Source organism: Diabrotica virgifera, chromosome 4 (genome assembly GCF_917563875.1).
Source record: "Diabrotica virgifera virgifera chromosome 4, PGI_DIABVI_V3a".
Classification (NCBI taxonomy): Eukaryota; Metazoa; Arthropoda; class Insecta; order Coleoptera; family Chrysomelidae; genus Diabrotica; species Diabrotica virgifera.
In genome coordinates, this window is record NC_065446.1 from 189,628,713 (window position 1) to 189,647,241 (window position 18,529).

General features: G+C 34.0%; 1 protein-coding gene across 1 annotated transcript; it reads right to left on the reverse strand.

Annotated features, from left to right (window-relative positions):
- Positions 1-13,153: 13,153 nt before the first annotated feature.
- LOC126883770 (PH domain-containing rcdII-like) lies at positions 13,154-17,982 on the reverse strand. The gene is made up of 3 exons (XM_050649435.1): positions 17,690-17,982; positions 13,343-14,000; positions 13,154-13,234 (listed from the first exon to the last, which is right to left on the reverse strand). The coding sequence occupies exons 1-3, from the start codon at positions 17,980-17,982 to the stop codon at positions 13,154-13,156; spliced, it is 1,032 nt and encodes a 343-aa protein (XP_050505392.1).
- Between the last annotated feature and the right edge of the window lie 547 nt (positions 17,983-18,529).

An 18,529-nucleotide genomic window follows, 5' to 3' on the forward strand; every position in this document is an offset into this window, starting at 1 on the left:
GCGTTTTTGGGTTGGCAAACCATGATTTAAACTTTCGAAATGCTTTCCTGAAAAATTAGGCTAGATGGACACATCAACCATTGCCAAAACGCTACAGATTTGTTAACAACAAATATTAACTTAGAAGTGTAAGTTCTGTATATATAAAAAATATACTCATTTATAAAGAATGTACTTACCACATAATATGTCATTTATTTTGCAGCCTACCTAAAACAAATGTGGCCACAACGACAGTTTTTTTTTGGCTAAAAAGTTTTTTGTCGTGTACTATGACAGCGAAGATGTTAAATTCTATTCTGGGTCGATATTGTCTCCTGAAACGATATTGTCTCCTTCCGCCCAGCATTCAGCGGCTCGTCAGCAGAGTACCGAATGCTTATCGGTACCAACGCAACCCCACTAAGTTCCACCCTCCCCTCCGGTGGATCCAAGGAGTCATGGGCCGTCGAGAGTGTATTTAAGAAGAGAGCCGAGGATCATCAAATCAGTTCCACTCAGTGTACTGAACTGAAAAGGAACTCAAACGACAGTGATGCCACCGATTGGGTCGGAACCTGCCAAGGCAAAGGAATTGTGAATTAAAGAGATGCTTTGCTGGTAACTGTGTAACCGCAGTGAGTGGTTCCCGCAATCTCCGATCCGGAGTTATTGGATGGGTAGCTCTCTGTATAATTTTCGATGTTTTTATTTCGAGAGTATGTGTGATTATACCGCAATGAGGTATAATGGGGGCTACGAGTCTGTGTGTAGATATTTATATATTGATTCGTGTAGTGTGCAATATCTCGGACATGTGATGAAGCGTAGGAAGGAGACGCGTTTCCTGGTTGAGGAACCTGAGAGAATGGTTTTGTTGCAGCTTAAGGCAAGTGTTCGGATATTCAGCAAGATAGTGTGATTGCTTCCTGAATTTTACTAACATAGTTATTACGTTTTTAGTACATAGTAGTAAATACAATTTAATTTTCTTTTACAGGCGTTCGCTAAGGGGACTTCCTCGAGGACGGAGCGAACACGGAATATTATTATCAATTTTTTTATTCTACTTTTCATCTGTATATAAATATCCATAATACGTTTCTTTATTTATTTTGAACCTGTGTTTTACTGAGTCTGCTGTACAAAAAGAACCAGTCACACTCCAAGGTCACGATTATGTTGTGAATCTAATTATACCCATTTGTTGTATATATTTCTATATACTCGTATATATAGAAGGGTTGTTGCACACAAACATAGTGACTAACCAACAAAGTAAACACTACAGCATTAGCCAAACATTCCATAGAAAATAGCCATGCTTTTGATTTTAAAAATGTACTCATTTTAGAAAAAGAACAAAACTATAACAAAAGATGTATATTGGAGATGATTTATATAAAGAAAGACCAAAATTGCATAAATGATAAAACTGACATCAAGAATCGCTCCAGGATATATATCATAATTTAATAAATTGATTTAATTTCTATAAATGTGCAATTTGGCAAATATTTTAAATACGGTCTTTAACGGATGACAATTTGAATTCTGCCATATGGTTTTCAAGAGTCAAGCTCGCATTCCACAATAAAACGCCAAGCTAACAAGTGCATTGTAAATTTTAGTGCTCTGTTTATGTAATGTTTATAATTATTAATTAAAGTTCTTATTGAAAATGGCAATTAGACGAAACGTTTAACCATAACAAAGTGTTTTATTTTTATCAGACCGAAAAACCCAGGAATTAAAAAGTTTCTATTTCTATATAATATTTCTTTACAGTTTCTGAATCTAACGAGTCCGATTCTTCCACTAAGCTAACACGTATTTGCTATCAGAAGCTTCGTTTAGATCATAATTTTCATCAGAAGTATGGAACCGACACATATGTTTTATGGCGACACACAGAAGTATAAATCGACAGAAATACAGTCCGTCCAATATACTTACCGTTGCACGTCATTATCTACGTTAGAGATCTAAGTTGATATAGTTGCCAAAGTATAAAAAATCCTGAAACCATTTTAAATCAAATAAATTACATAATTATTGCAAAAGTGGATTATACAACAAAACAAATTAATATTCAATATAAATAAATAAAAACATTAGAAATAGACAACAACAATTAAGTTATATTCTTACGTTAAAGTAAATAATAAAAACAATAAATATAATAAAACACATACTTATACTTACAGTAAAGAATAAAAACAAATCTATACCGCAACTGTCAAATAAATGTTACCAATGTATGCCAAAATATCACCTTTGTTCCATTACAGTTACAGTGTGTTCCGAACAAATGTGCTTCATAAAAACGCTCTACAATCCATTTATACAAATTAAATGAAACATATTTATTGTGTACTTCTTTAAGTTAACATTAATAGAAATCTTTAAATATTATTTCTACGCGTATACAATAAAATATGTTTAGTGGTTGTAATTCTAGTGTACTCAGCAAAATTATTCTAAAAAAGAACACACCTACCGCCTAAATATTTCGTGTTGGTATCATGTGACGTCACGGGATATGACGTGGATGACGTGCAACGGTAAGTATATTAGACATAGATATAATAACAAGTAGATTAGGCCAGTTCCGAAATATAGCGTAACGCGGAGCAGTTCGGGTCGGTGGTCTATCTATCTCTCTCTACCGGCGCTTAGCTTTCTCTCTCTAGCATTTGATGGCCGCCACCTCTGTGTTTGTGTCGTTTCATTACTCCCACCTCTTGGTAGATACACTCGCACGACAGACAAAGATAGCTAGACCACTGGACTTGATATTGACGTTACACCCCGATGCATTGAGTGGCGTCAACTAGCCTGGTCTATTGTTAACATATCTCTAATATTAGATGGAGTATATCTGAAGCGGTTACCCGACGTTGTCAGATCAATCGGGTTTCAAAGGTTTTTCAGTTTTTTATTTCAGAATAAAATTTCCTTCTGCGTCCTCATGCATAAATTTTAAAACATTGTGTATAATTTTTGCAGTGTTTTATTTTTCACGGCACTTGTAATTCATTTTTATTCTAAATAAAAAACTAAAATGACTATTTACTCTTTATACCAACGAGCTCAACTGAGTCCCCTCTTCTTTATTTGTTACTTGAGTGACCTTCGATGCTCCAGATATTTCTGTAGAATTGTACGTTGTTAAAAAAGACATTACTTAGTTCGTATAAACTTTGCTTACAAAATATGGTGGCAGAGGACACGTTAAATATTATTTTTGGTCAATTTTTCTTCCTAGGGTGCCTGTCCGTTTCGAACGTTGGCGATCATTCTGGCTACGATGATCGAGTTGGTTGCTATATGAAATAGTTTTGTTGAGGTCTTTCTATATCATGCTCTCAGGTTAGTATGCCAGGACATTTTTCTTCGTCCTGGAACCCTTTTCCTTCAATTTTACCTTGCATTAGAGTAGCTCGTATCTGCCTTGATTTCTCATTATATGTCCCCAATTTGGTCAATTAAGAAATAAAATACCAAAGTTGCTAAAAATTGTTTATTCAAATCACAGATAAAATGTTTTGTACATCTATAACATTTATTTAAACAAAAACTGTCTTATCAGTCTAGAATAAAATTATGTAAAATATTGCTAATTACACCTTTCGGACCAAAATTTTATAAAAATCAGTCGGATAATTTTACAAAATTCCTATTTATATTATTTTACTTGATATTTTCGCTAAATTATTTTAAGCTAGACCTTGTAAATTTGTGGAAGTTTATTTATTTAAGCAACCTTATATATTTTTCATTATTTGATGATAAATAAACACTAAAGGCATTTTCTTTAGTAATACATAGTATTTTTATTATTTAACATATTAGTGCAGTTACTGAAGGTTTTCACCTCCGATTTCGTTCAACCTTCAAAATTTTTTATGAAAATTGTTGAATGGTTAGAGGATACCTCAAAAAACAAAAGTAATATGGTACCAACTTGCGCTTTTGCCCTGGGAGTGGATACTACCCCTCCTCGTGGAAGAAAACCCCTCCACTCCTAGGAGTGGAATTTTTTTTTATTAAAAATAACCACATAAATCAATAAAGAGACAAATTCTAAACAAAATTTGTTATATTAGGTTTCTAAAATAATATAAGTCAGCACTTTTTGAGTTATCAAAGATCAAACATTTAAATTTTTCGTGAAAACATGTATGTTTTGAAGCGGTTTTTCATAAATAACTCAAATCTAATGAGTTTTCACAAAAAATTAAATTTAATTAAATTTAATTAAAAATTAAATTCTTTAAGTAATTGAAAAACTTTTAATATTAATTCAAGGTGAGTTATTTATGTAATTGAATGTGTGTATATTTATTTTGGCGAGCAGTCGACGAAATTTTTTGCGCCTTTTTGCCACTCGCATTTTTAGTGCTGTTGTTTTTGTGAGCGTAAGAGTTTCTGCTCCATATGTCATAATAGAAAGAAGGCATTGGTCAAATGTCTTCCATTTCATGGCTTTTGGGATGTTGCTCTTAAAGATGTCTCTTACCCACATAACAATGATGTTCGCATCATGTTCAAAGCATATACTACCAACATTCGTCGGAGTATATTCCTTTTAGTATATGCGTAGTACAAGCATGACATGTACCTTACAAAAACATTCTAAATTTTATGTTCTTTGCATATTATACTTCAAAGAATATTCTCGTACCGAATATACTGAGCACATTTATTAGTGTACGTAGTATCTCGGAATATTCGTAAAAGTTTATTCTTAGAATATACCTTTATCGAATATTCTTAACAGATGCTTCTTATAAGTACATTCTTAACACATACTTAAAAGTAGATTCTTTTGAAAATATCTTAAACATAATATGTATGTATAGATATAATTATCCTTATAGATTACCAACTTCGTTATTTTTTAAAATAATTAATAAAATTTATGTATGTAGGTAGTATTGGACGAATTTAATTTCAAACTTGTATGGTAAAAAAGTTTAAATATTAATTTTTGTATTAACGTTTGTTATTAAAATTTCGTTTTTATAATTGAATTGACTTTACCATTTCGAGTTTATCGTGAGTATTTTTACATCGTTGGAATTTGAATTTAGGTACATTCAATTCAATATGGGCCATTCCACCACCAAAACATGCCAAAACCCACAACCAAAGGCTTTGGTGTTGCCAAACGTCGAGTAAGCTTTTTCCGTCAACTTACCTTAAAAATTCCCACTTTTATAAAAAAAAGTTCCTCCTGTTTACAAAATCTGAGAAGATATGTTTAATTATTTTTAAATATTTTGATTTTTTTAAATTTCTTAGAATTTGGACTGGAGCAAAAATTTCCTTTTGAGTTAACTTTTTCCTTTTATCGCCGTTCATGTTGAAAATTCCCGCAAAAAGGGAAATTTCCCTCCGTTTGGCAACACTAACCACCGATGCACCGATGTTGTTCGGTAACTAAACTGCAAACGGCCACACAGCCAGTATCCCTAACAAGGATAGGAAACAAAAGTAAAATATGAAAACGAAAACAGGCATTATTTTTGTATCTGTATCTATGCAGTGTTAAGGATGAAGACGAATGATAAAGTACTAGGACTAAAGAACATACATAATCTCTTTATTTTGTTTGTGGTGCTTCAAAATATAATCTATTTTGGCAACTCAATAATTCTTAAATAATAGGTATCTAGGTAAGTACATATAAGTATATAAATTTTAGTTACTTATACATAGTTTAGTTTAGCTAAATATTATATATTACTTTATATAAATAACTAAAACTTATAAATATGTACTTACTTTTTAAGTAATATTGTAGAATGTAGGTACTAACTACATTCTCATATGCAATTAGAATATGTAAATATAATAGGTATTTGGTAGAACCAGTAGAACCTAAGATGAGATTAGGGGATGCTGAAAACATACTTCTGAGCAATATAGCACTTAATAGCACTTTCTAAGAATATTCTTAAAAATATATCTTCCCATGCAAAGATGTGCGGTAGTACGTTCTAAGTATATAAATAGAAGGTTTATGGCACTTCTGTGGAATGTTCTAAAAAGTATATTCTTGGTATATACTGAAAAAAAAGCGGTAGTATATTCTACAATATTTTAGTACAAGTAGTACTAGTACAGTCTAGTAGTACAATTCTACATACAAAAAGTATATACATAGAACGTTTTACTGTAATGTAGTATACAGTGCTAGTCAAAAGTCCGTACCCCCCTCGTATCTTTTGACCGGTTATACCTATAATAGTAATATTTGGAGAGAGGAAATAAACGGACGTAAGCTTTTTAACTAGTCATGACAGGTGACGTAATAGTGACAGATGACTTTATAGCGCCACTGTGACAGATAATTTTAAATGGGACCTTATGGCAAGTGATACCTCGTTTGAAAGGTATTGAAAATACCTATTCAGTCATACTAATTTTGTTTGAGTTTAAGCTAATTTTGATGAATAAATGAAATAAATATAAAATTGTAGTTTCGCATTTAATTAATAAATATTCAAAATTCCGCCTATGATCACTTGCCAAAAAGGTAGACGTTGACGTAAAAACTACTAGAGAATTGAAAAACGTCAAGTTTTTTGAGAAAAATACCATAGGCGGACCTTTGAATTTTTATTAATTAAATGCGAAACTACAATATTATATTTATTTGAATTATTCACCAAAATCAAAATCAACTTAAACCCAAAAAATTAGCTTATCTGAATAGGTATTTTGCATAAATTTCAAACGAGGTATCACTTGCTATAAGGTCTCATTTAAAATTATCGGTCACAGTGGCTCTGTAACGTCATCTGTCACTATTACGTCACCTGTCATGACTAGTTAAGGAGCATACGTCGCTTTATTTCCTCCCTCCAAATTTCACTATTATAGGTATAACCGTTCAAAAGATACGAGGGGGGTACGGACTTTTGACTAGCACTGTATACTCAGTATCTGCTCTGCACATTTGCAATGGTAATTACGCGTATTCTCAGTATATACTTTTTCTGAAAATTATGTTCTATAAATCTACTAAGAACATGAAATTGTTATGTGGGTAGTGAACCATACGCCGCCCAAGCAAGTGTTATTCGTTGTTGAAATTCGCAGGTCTGATTGTCCTTGCCTATTCTGATTTCATGACCGAGGTATATGTACTTTTCTATCAATTCTATCACTTGATTTTTGATGGTTAGGTGTTCGCTGGGAACTTGTCATAAATTGGGTCTTACTGATCTTCATTTTTAGATTTATTTTTGAAGATTACTTTTCTAATTCTTGTAGCATTTGTTGTACTTCACCCAGATCTTGGGTAATAAATACTATATCGTCGGCAAAAAGCAGGTGATCGAGGATTTCTCAATCTATTTTTATTCCTCTATTTTCCCACTTAAGCATTTTAAAGGCGTATTCGAGGACCGTTATAAATAATTTAGGTGAAAGAGTGTCGCCCTGCCTCATAAAAACTTAACCTTGTTTTAATTGATTTATTTGTCGCAATTTACACTATTAAATAAACTAGCATACCAGGATGTGAATCATCAAACGGACCAAAGGAAACTACAAAGCTCTCTATGGCAAATTCTAATCTGTCGAATTCCTGCTTCCCTAATCATTTTACATGAAACCGAACGCATCCCATTAAACAGATTCTGCATTACGTGTGACCTAACTTTGACAACACTACTCTGGAAAATGTACTTATTATACCGGGTGGACCAAAAGTCAATTAACGCTATCAAAAAAAATCACGCGCAAGTTTGCGGGTCTCCAAGGAAATATATCATGCTCTGTGAAGGACCTTGCTAATAATCCACAGTTACAAGGTATTCGATATTTTCAGCAAGACGGTGCACCGCCTTATTATGGATTGCAAGTTCGTGAGTTTCTAAATGACCAGTTTGGGTATTGGATAGGGAGAAGAGACACAATTGAATGGCCCGCGCGTTCGCCAGACTTGACGCCCTGTGATTTTGCCTTGTGAGGAGTAGTTAAAAATAAAGTTTTTGTTAATTTGAAGTTCTTCGTGAAAACTTGGAGTCTGTAGAAAGACTTGTTTCGCTGTGTATAAGCGTTGCCAAAAATGTATTGATGAAGATGGTTTACATTTTGAACATAAAATGTAAACCATGCACTTCTTTGTACCTACTTATTTACAATAAACATTAAACGTTTTTTTACTTCAGTTATTTTTGCTCTTATTAATATACAAAACGGTTAACTGACTTTTGGTCCACCCGGTATTTATGCCAAATTTTGAAATGTGTTTAATTCGTACAACAATTTTAACATTTGTTTTCAATACAGGCTTCATTTACGAATAGCATCTAATGACTCTTGATATAAAATAATTAGGGAAGCAAGAATTCAACAATTTAAAATTTCCCATTATGTTTATTATAGCTTGTTTGATGATTCAACACCCAATATATTTAAACGCTCTCCTAAAATAAACCAAAAATATCTATAGTAGGTGTACCAAAAAAAGCTATTATATTTGGGAAAGTATATTATAGGCGTGCATCCCGAGTACCATAAAAAAGTTGATTAATAACAAGCTGAAAATTTGTTAATAGCTTAACGTTGTCTAGTCGGACAAACTTTGATGTACATGAACACTGGAACAGGGGAAGTTTTAATTGTGGAACAGTTTAAAAATTTGGAACGTCAGATTACGAAAACGTCCCATGTATTTTGTCGGACGGAACATCCAATTGATTTGTTACCCTTTCATTTTAAACTATCATGCAAAAATCAGACTGCTATTACTAACCAACACGATTTCTGCCATTCGACATGTTCTTCGTGTTTTGAATTGGGGATAACTCAATTATTATTACATGAGTTAATTTCAAAATTACAGACGCGAATAGCGATCATATATTGACAATAGTCAAACTTAAGCAAGAAATTCCCAAGCTAACAAGAAAAGGAACACAACGGAAAAAATACCAATTAGAGCGACTCCAAGATCAAGAGGTAGCAAAAAGAACAGAGGAAGAGATAAACAAGAGATTGGAAAGAATCACGACCGGGAACCTAGAAGAGGAATGGGAACAAATACAAGCAGCTGTGATAGAAGCGGCAGACCTTAGCATTGGGTAAGCAGAAAAAGAAAATAGAGAACAATGGTTTGATGAGGACTGCAAAAGAATTCTAGAGCAGAGAAACAACGCAAAAATGGAAAATATTAGAAACGACACACAAAAAAGTAACGAGTATTATAAAGAAAAGAGAAGAGAATCTAAGCGATTATGTAGGCGAAAGAAGAGAAAATCACTGGAAAAGCAACTAGAAATAATAGAAGAAAACTATGTCCAAAAAGAAGTTAAAAATTTTTATCAAGGAGTGAAAAAAACAGGAGGGACTCAAAATAAATGCACAATGTTTTGCAGAAATAAAGATGGTATGTTGCTGGGAGACAAGACAGAAAAATAGAATAGATGGGCAAAATACTTCGGTGAATTATTAAACGATAAAGCCCAAACAGAAACAGAAATGCAACAGCGAGGGCAAGACATCGAACAACAACAAATACAAGAAGCGGAACCACAACAAACACAAGCACCGACAGAAAGGGAGATAATAATAGTAATAAAGGACCTAAAAAATAATAAAAGTGCTGGAGAAAGCGGAGTTCCAGCACAGATATTAAAGGTAGGAGGAAATATACTGCAGCAAAAAAAAACTGGACTTATAAAGAAAATATGGGACAACGAAAAAATGCTGGAGCAATGGAACACAGTACTCATCTGCCCAATTCACAAGAAACGTGATAAGACCATATGTGAAAATTACAGAGGAATCGCACTGTTAGAAGTGGTGTATAAGGTATTAGCAAAAATTATAAAAACTAGATTGAGAGCTTATGAATCAGGGATAATAGGAGAATACCAGGCTGGTTTCAGACAGGGAAGAGGAACAACCGATCAAATTTTTTTGCTAAAGTTATTACAAAACAATAGTTATGAACAAAATCTAGGCTTACATATGCTCTATATCGATTTTAAACAGGCTTACGACTCAATCTCACGAAACGGGGTACACGAAGCAATGAGAGCATTAGGAATATCAGAGAAACTGATACGATTAGTTAAAATGACGTTAACCAACACAGTCAATAAAGTCATGATAGAAGGCAGTTTTTCAAATCAGTTTAACGTCAACAGAGGATTAAAACAAGGGGACCCCTGTCAACAGACTTATTCAATCTAGTACTAGAAAATATAATTAGAGGAGCCAATATCCAGATAAGCGGCACGATTCTTAACAGAAGACAACAGTGTATAGGTTTTGCAGATGACTTGGTGTTTCTGACGCGTTCAAGAATAGAACTTCAAAAAATGTTCAAGCAATTTAAGGAAGAAGCAAAAAAATATGGCCTGACTATAAACCAAGGAAAAACCAAGTATATGGAAATGAGAGGAGAAAATGCTGAAGAAAATAAGTCGATTACTCTAAGGACAAATGAAAAAGATTATAAATTTGAGAAAGTAACTGAATTTGAGTACCTTGGAGTCACAGTTACAAATAGAGGAGACGAAGGAGAATAAACGCTTGTTAAAAGGTAGCAAAGCAGTAGGTTCATTAAACGCACTGTTGAAGGCAAAAAACGTGTCCAGGGCAGCCAAGATCCGAGCATATGAAACAATAGTGAGACCAACGGTGCTGTATGCATGTGAAACTTGGACAATGAAGCAGAAAGTAGAAAAGAAGCTAGAGATTTGGGAGAGAAAAATATTGAGAAAAGTTTTTGGTGGTATAAAGGAGGATAACGGGGAATGGCGCAGAAGAACAAACCAGGAGCTAATGGAAATGTATAAGAAACCTAAAATAACTCAGAAAATCAAAGCACAGAGAGTTAGATGGTTGGGCCATATTTTACGAATGCCACAAGAAATAAACGTCCTAAGAGTTTTATCAGCAGGAGAACAAGTGAAGAAAAGAAGAGGGAGACCACGAAGGAAATGATTTGATGCCGTCCGGACTGACCTAGAAGAAATGGGTACAAGAGACTGGAGAGGACAAGTACAGCACCGCAAAAAGTGGAAGAAATTAGTCAAGACTATCGAAGCCAAGGGCCTCTAAGGCCTGTAGGGCTGTTATATATAATTTTCAAAATTACTGCAAAAAAATATAAGTTGCCTCTCAACGCCCATCTCAAAACAGATGCGCTTTGGACTAAATAGATTACCTCCCAATATAAGACATTTCAAACTGGCTTATCTTAACCCGCGAGTAGTCGCGCCTTTAGATAGAATCTCACATTTTATCCTTTTTCGCGATAACTTGATGAAAAATTGTGCAATTTGAAAAAAAAAAAATCGTAAGTGCCTCGAGAAAGGGTGTAGTAATGCGTAGGATTTTGTTTCTTTTTGTGGAATTTATGGCTTTGGGGAGAGCCAATTAGCTTTAATAATTGTTAGAAATAATATCTCTAACATAGCAAGTAAATAAAAATATTATAAAATAAAAATTTGTTCTAAATTCGTATTTTGAGATAGAATCTAACACGCGACTATTCATGTTACAGAAGTGAGCGCGACTACTTCCAGGTTAATATAAAAGTAAAATTTAGGTAAAACAACTTCAGGGGTTTATTTAGATCTGGGCCAAAAATCATTATTTAACCACTACTTTTCGGAAAATATGTGAGAATAAGTAAATAGATAAACCTCCTAAATTTGTATGTACACAAACTTTATGTTATGTTAGCTGTAAAGCTCTTGAGTTATATTAAAGTTCATTGTAATCACAGAAATAATTTTTGATTCATATAAATTCAATACTACTAGAGGATAACTTATAGTACTTTGCAAAATGATAATTCTTTAATCAGTATCCAACCAACGCGTTCAGTTAGTAGCTCAAAAATTTTACAATTTTTGTCGTTAGTCCATATACAACCACTCCATGGACTAACGACTTTAAAGACAATTCTGAAGATCTTGAAGTACACCACCAGGTAAATGAGGCACTTAAACTGTAATAATTAGACCCGTCGTTACCTACTACCATCACCATCAACGGTGCTACAGCCCTGTAAAAGAGCCTCTACCTTCGAAAGTCTATTACTCCAGTCAATTCTATCCATTAATACCGTTTATATACCATATACCTTCGTATATGCATACGATCCCGTTCCCAGAGAAAAAATTTTTTTTTATTTTTTTTTTATTTTACAAAATAGTCGCATCAACCTCTGAGGTTATTAGCGACATATATACATATACATGAGATGGTTTACTTGCAAATGTTAAATTTTGTTAAATATATTGATATCTTTAAAGAGTTTTACCAAATGTTCGATTTTACAATTTTCTCCTAAGAATTTCACTTGTTGATCCGATGATGTGGTTGGTCTGTCTCTACAACTGGTATCTTGGACACTCGACAAGTACATGCTTAACACTTAGTGGAATATTACTTTTGTCACATAAAATGGGATCAGTGTGACCAATTGTATGTCCGTGGTAAGTCCAACTATGTGTCCTAGACGAAGACGAGTAGCAATGACTTGATGAGTTCTGTTGGGAATTTGAGATTTCCACGGTTTTATAAATAATGTTTTCACTTCGCGAAGTTTTGATGTTGAACTGTCTCACTGATTTTGCCACAGATTTTCAACTGTCACTTTAATAAATGATTTTAAACCATTAAGAACTACATTTGTCACTACACTTGCGGTTTCACTGTTCCTTGCTTGTTAGGCTGTACGATCCGCTTCTTCCTTTCCTTGAAGGCCAAGATATGAAGGAACCTATAGAGATTGTACAGTATGGTTGTTGTTCTGTGTGATAGCTTATTTCTTTTTTAATAAGGAGAGCAATTGGATGTTTTGTGTACAGTTGGTTAATGGTATTGTTTGAACTGAGGGAATCGGTAATTATAAGAGCATTGGATATATTACTGAAGTTAATATAAACTAGAGCTTGACAGATAACGTATAGCGCGCTAGTATATATACAGGTTAAGGATGGTAGTTTATACTCAAGTGTACTATTTGGAGTAACGACAGCTGCCTTAACTCCAGTAGGTGTTTTAGAAGCGTCTGTATAATATAAGTATGATAGGATTTAGAAAATTTTAAAAGTTTGTTGATGGAAGTATATTTAATAATGGGTATAAAACCCATTTATATTGAATTGTAACAAATTAAATGTTATATTTATAATTATTGAATGTTCAGCTCCTGGGATAATTCAGTCGATGTATCCGTGTCAGGTTCTTCATCCTCGTAGTTGCCTTTTGTAAGCTGTCTCGTAATTTTTTTGTTTAACTTTGTACATTTCAATTTTAATGAGCGCTCGGATGTATATGAATGAATTTTAGATAAGAATTTTCTAAGTTTTGGAATATCTACTGTATATTTATTTATAACGCTGAGAACATCTTTTGTTCCATGAGTGTTCTCAAGTAAATCAACTGTTTCCTCGAAAGTTAACATTTGTTTTTCGGAATTGAATAAATCTCTAATTGGTTGCATTAGCGTTTCTAAAGGTATTGTTGATGTTTTTGTTTTTATTCTTTTTTGTTTCTGAGTTGGCTTTGAAAATACATCGTCACTAGCTGATGTCTCAATCGGGGGTGATATTGCTTCAGATACAGTTCGTTTAGAGGACGATTTTGATGTATTTTCCTCGTTGGATACGCTAAATACTTGTGGTGCTGGATTCTCTTTATTTTCATTAACAGAGCAAGAAATATTGTTTAGACTGGAAGATGAAGGATGTTTAGTTATGATTGTATGAGTTGATTGGGTTGGTGAGGTGGGTATATTTGGTTTGGATATCACTGGCATCGTATTATCTGTAGTTGATGTATCAAGAGATGTTAGGTTGGTTGTAGATAATATTTTTGTTAGTGACGTTGAATAATTTGATATGCTTGTAGAGGTGCATGTTGTTGAAGGTGTAATAGTAGTCGTTTCTGTTGAAGTTACCGTAGTAGATTCGTTTCTGTTTGAAAGTATAGCAGTTGGGACAGCTGTGTCTGAGTGATTTATATTTGCTGAGCAATTACTGGAAATATGGCCATGTTGTTTGCAAAGGAAACATAAGTTGTCTAGTGTCAAAAAAATTCGATTGTTAGTATCTTCATGACTTATCAAAATGGAATCGGGAATTGGGCCTGTGGGTGGAGATACGTAAATATGTCGACGGAAACTGAGTACATGTTTGTATTCAGGATTGTTGGTTCCTATTCGCAAAAATGACATTGATGAAGTTGGTTTTAGCCCTAAGATCCGTAGTTCGTTTTCTATTACCTTATGCGGGATAGTGGGAGAAACATTGGATATTAGGAGTCTTTCACTTGGAGTAATTAGTTTACGGACTTGAATTTGTGTATTGTTTACACTTATGAAACCTCTACTGTTTGAAAAGAAATCATCTACGATTTGTTTGGTTGAAAAATAAATACAGATACGATTGTTGGTGATTCTTGATGAAAAAAGAATGTGTTTTGGACTAACTAGAGATCCTACCGCTAACAAGTATTCTTCTAATTTAACATCATTGAGAGAATTAAAAACTACTGCTTGTAGCTTGGATGGCTAGATCGCTTCTTGTTGTTTGCTGGCTGCAGCTGAGTAAGATAAAGGTTTTTGTGATGTGGATTGCGATAATAATTCATCGCTATGATTAGTGACGTCAAATTCCATTTCTCAACACCATTTGATTTTCCTAAGTACGGACCTGTTCCGCTTCGGGTTTTGGTAATTGTCTTTAGCGACAAAAAACTGGTGTCGATAAATGACTGGTGTTGTTTATTGACGGTTTTATAAAATTCTCTGGTTATGAATTACTTATTAATAGAAAAATATGTACTCACAGAAAATGTTTTTCTATACACACTGAACTAACACTATTATACATGATGTTAACGTAGTGTAAGAATTCTATGATTGGGTTTTATAAGTTAAATTTACTAGTTTGTCAGGATCGATCAAAAGCATGTGTGCTTATTCGATATCAGTACCGGACTCCCCAGAGAAAAAATGTTTGAGGTATTACAACAAACTACTTTAAATAGAAAATACTTCCAAACAATAAAAGATCTCTATGATAATGCAAAAACAACAGGAACTAAAATTGGAACGAAACTTTCAAACACCTTTGAAACTTCGACGGACCTTTGGCAGGGATGCTGTCTGTCGCCCACTTTATTTAAAATTTACCTTACACATGTGTTAAAATATTGGACTAGGAAATGCCAAACAATGGGGATACCAGTAGGAGATTCTTATTTATATACGTTGCTATTTGCTGACGACCAAGTTGTGATTGCAGCAAATAAAGATGACGCCAGTTACATGATTAGAAAATTGAAAGAGGAGTACCGAAAATGGGGTTTGGAAATGAGCATGGAGAAAACTGAATACCTTGTAGTCGGAGGTGATACTGAAAACGTAGAATTAGAAGGGGAATACATAAAAGGATGTGATGACTTTAAATACATATCTAGGTTCTATTTTTGACAAAAACCCCACATGCGATCAAGATATAGAATATCGAATAAGTCAATGAAGAAAAGCTATAAAACAGCTGAATGGCATTTGTTAGAGTACCGGACTGCAAAATCAGACAAAGAAAAATATCTACGAAACTATCGTGAAATGAATTGTCCTCTACAACTCGGAAGTGTGGGAAGTAAAAGATCGACAAAATAAAAGACTTCAAGCTTTATAAATGGAAGCGCTTAGAAGAAGGTCAAGAATATCTAAACTACAGCATATCCCAAACGAAGAAATAAAGGAAAGAATGGAAGTAGAAAACGATATTATAGACAAAATAGAACAAAAAAGATTAATATGATACGGACATGTCCAGAGAATGGGACCAACAAGATGACCCAAGAAAATGATCCAGTATGCACCACCCGAGAGAAGAAAAAGGGGCAGACCAAAGAGAACATGGATACAAGATATAGAGAAAGCAATGAACAGTAGACAACTCAACGAGGAATATATTCGTGACCGAAAAGCATGGCGAATAGGATGCGAGAAACGGCGGATGCTGTAGAACACCCGATATACAGTACGTAAATCGTTCAGCTGGACATAGGGAACATACAATGTATATATTTAGATACTTAAATACATACATTGTATTATATTAAGATGATTGTGGCAACTTCGCTCTCTCAATGACAATAATAGTTGTTAGCATTAAGGGGCAATAACCTCAAAATTGACAATTAATTTCGGGTGACACAAATAAACGTCAAAACATTTCATTGTAGTAGAACTATTTTTGACCTAATGGGAAAACTGTGTCTGTTTATTTCTGAAATAAATTTTTAAATAACAGATATTTTAAAAATCAAAGTAAAATTATTAATTCACCAGTAATAATCTTTGTTTTTGATTTATTTATGGACTGCCTTGCATTCAAAATCACTCATTCTTTCGTTCTAATAGCTCTATTGCACCAGAAACTCGTACTCGAACAGAAGTTTCAATTAACACAGGTTAGCGCAGTTGCCACAATGATCTCAATGTATATTCCCTATGTCCAGAAGAACGTACTGGTATGTATTACGTAAATCGTTCAGCTGGACATAGGGAACGTACATTGTATATATTTAGATACATAAATACGTACATTGTATTATATTGAGATACTTGTGGCAACTGAGCTCTCTCGAGCATCGACTGACACAGACACAAATAAACGTCAAAATATGACAATGTAATAGCTAAATATTTTTGGCCTAAGGGAACAAGAAAACTGTTTAGTTTTGAAATGAGTTTAAAAAATATAAAAATTAAAGTAAAATTATTAACTTATTAATTATAAACTTTGTTTTTGATTTATTTATGGACAGCCTTGCTTCAAAAGTCACTCATTCTATTCGTTCTAACAACTCTATTGCACCAAAAACTGGTACTCGAACCATAGATATAACACTCAAACAGAAGCTTCAACGAACACAGGTTAGCGCAGTTGCCACAATTCTCTCAATGTATATTCTCTATGTCCAGCCGAACGATTTACGTACTGTATATAGTTCTATCCATTGCCATCTGTTGCCAGTTTGCTGCGCCCATTTTTCTACCATGCTTGTTTACACCATCCTTCCATCTGAGTTTTGGCCTATATCCCTATTTCTACTTCCCATAGGTTATGACAAAAGGATTTTTCTAGAAGGGTTGTTCTGCAGTGATCTTGCTAGATCCTACCCATCTTAGTCCTTCTATTTTTATAAGAGATACTACGTCTTAACCACCAAATATATGTTTATATCTATAGTATATCTCGTAGTTGTACCTTCAAAAATCATTTATAGAGATGCCATCAAATATTTACCGCAGGATCCTTAATTCAAATATAAGTAAAAGGTTTTCATCTGCCTTGGAGATGGTCCATGTCTCCGATCCATATGCCAACACTGGTTGTATAAGGGTTTTGTGTACAGTTATTTTTGTTTGTTGGCTTCAGTTTCTGCTTGTCATATGTCTCCTCAGTCTAAAATAGCATTTGTTTGCTTGGACTATCCTTCGCTTGATTTCTTCCGTCATTACGTTCTTCTTGCTGATTAGGAAGCCTAAGTATGTGAATTTGCCCACCATTTCAAAGGTAGAGTTATCAACTGTGAATTGGTGACCGATGTTTCTGGCTCTATTGTTGGGTGTTAATACTATCATCTTAATTTTCTCCTCAATTACTTGCAGACACATATTTTTGAGGCATTCGGGAAGGTGACTTACATTTCTTCTAGCTTGCGTGTTGTGCCGGCAACTAGGTCCACATCATCAGCATATGCCAAAATCTGGGATAATTTATTAAAAATATTTCCTCTGTTGTCTATTCGGACATTTTTGACCGCCTTTTCCAGGGTTATGTTAAAAAGCGGACACGCCAACGCATCTCCCTGTCGCAGCCCAACATGCGTTTCAAACTCCTGTGATTGTTCGTCCTGTATTTCGACTTTCCAAACAACCTTACGCGTTGTAACCTTAACCAATCTTACCAGTTTATCGAAGATGTAGTATTCATCCATGACTTTATACAATTTATTTCTTAGGACACTATCATAGCCCGATCTCAAACCTACGAAAATATGCTATGTGTCGATAATTAATTCATTCGTTTTTTTTTCAATATTGCCTTAGCACAAAGATCTGGTCTATTGTTGATCGACCAGGCGTAAAACCACTTTGATATTCTCCAAGCAGTTCCTCTGAATGTGCACTTAGGCGACCATATAAGTTACTTAAAAATATTTTGTATGCTGTATTAAGGAGGGTCATTTCCCTATAGTTTCTAATTGCAATCGACCACCCCTTTTTGTGTAGCGGGCAAACGATTCCAAAATACACAACTCTTCCGGGATTTGTTCCAGGCTATCTAGGTCTGGATCCCCCGTATGAAAAAAAAGTTGATTAATATCAAGCTGACAATTTGTTAATAACTTAAGGGTGTCTAGTCGGACAAACTGTAATATATGGGAACACTGGAACAGGGGAAGTTTTAATTATGGAACAGGTTAAGAATTTGAAACGGTCAGACCACGAAAACGGCACATGTATTTTGTCCGACAGAACAGA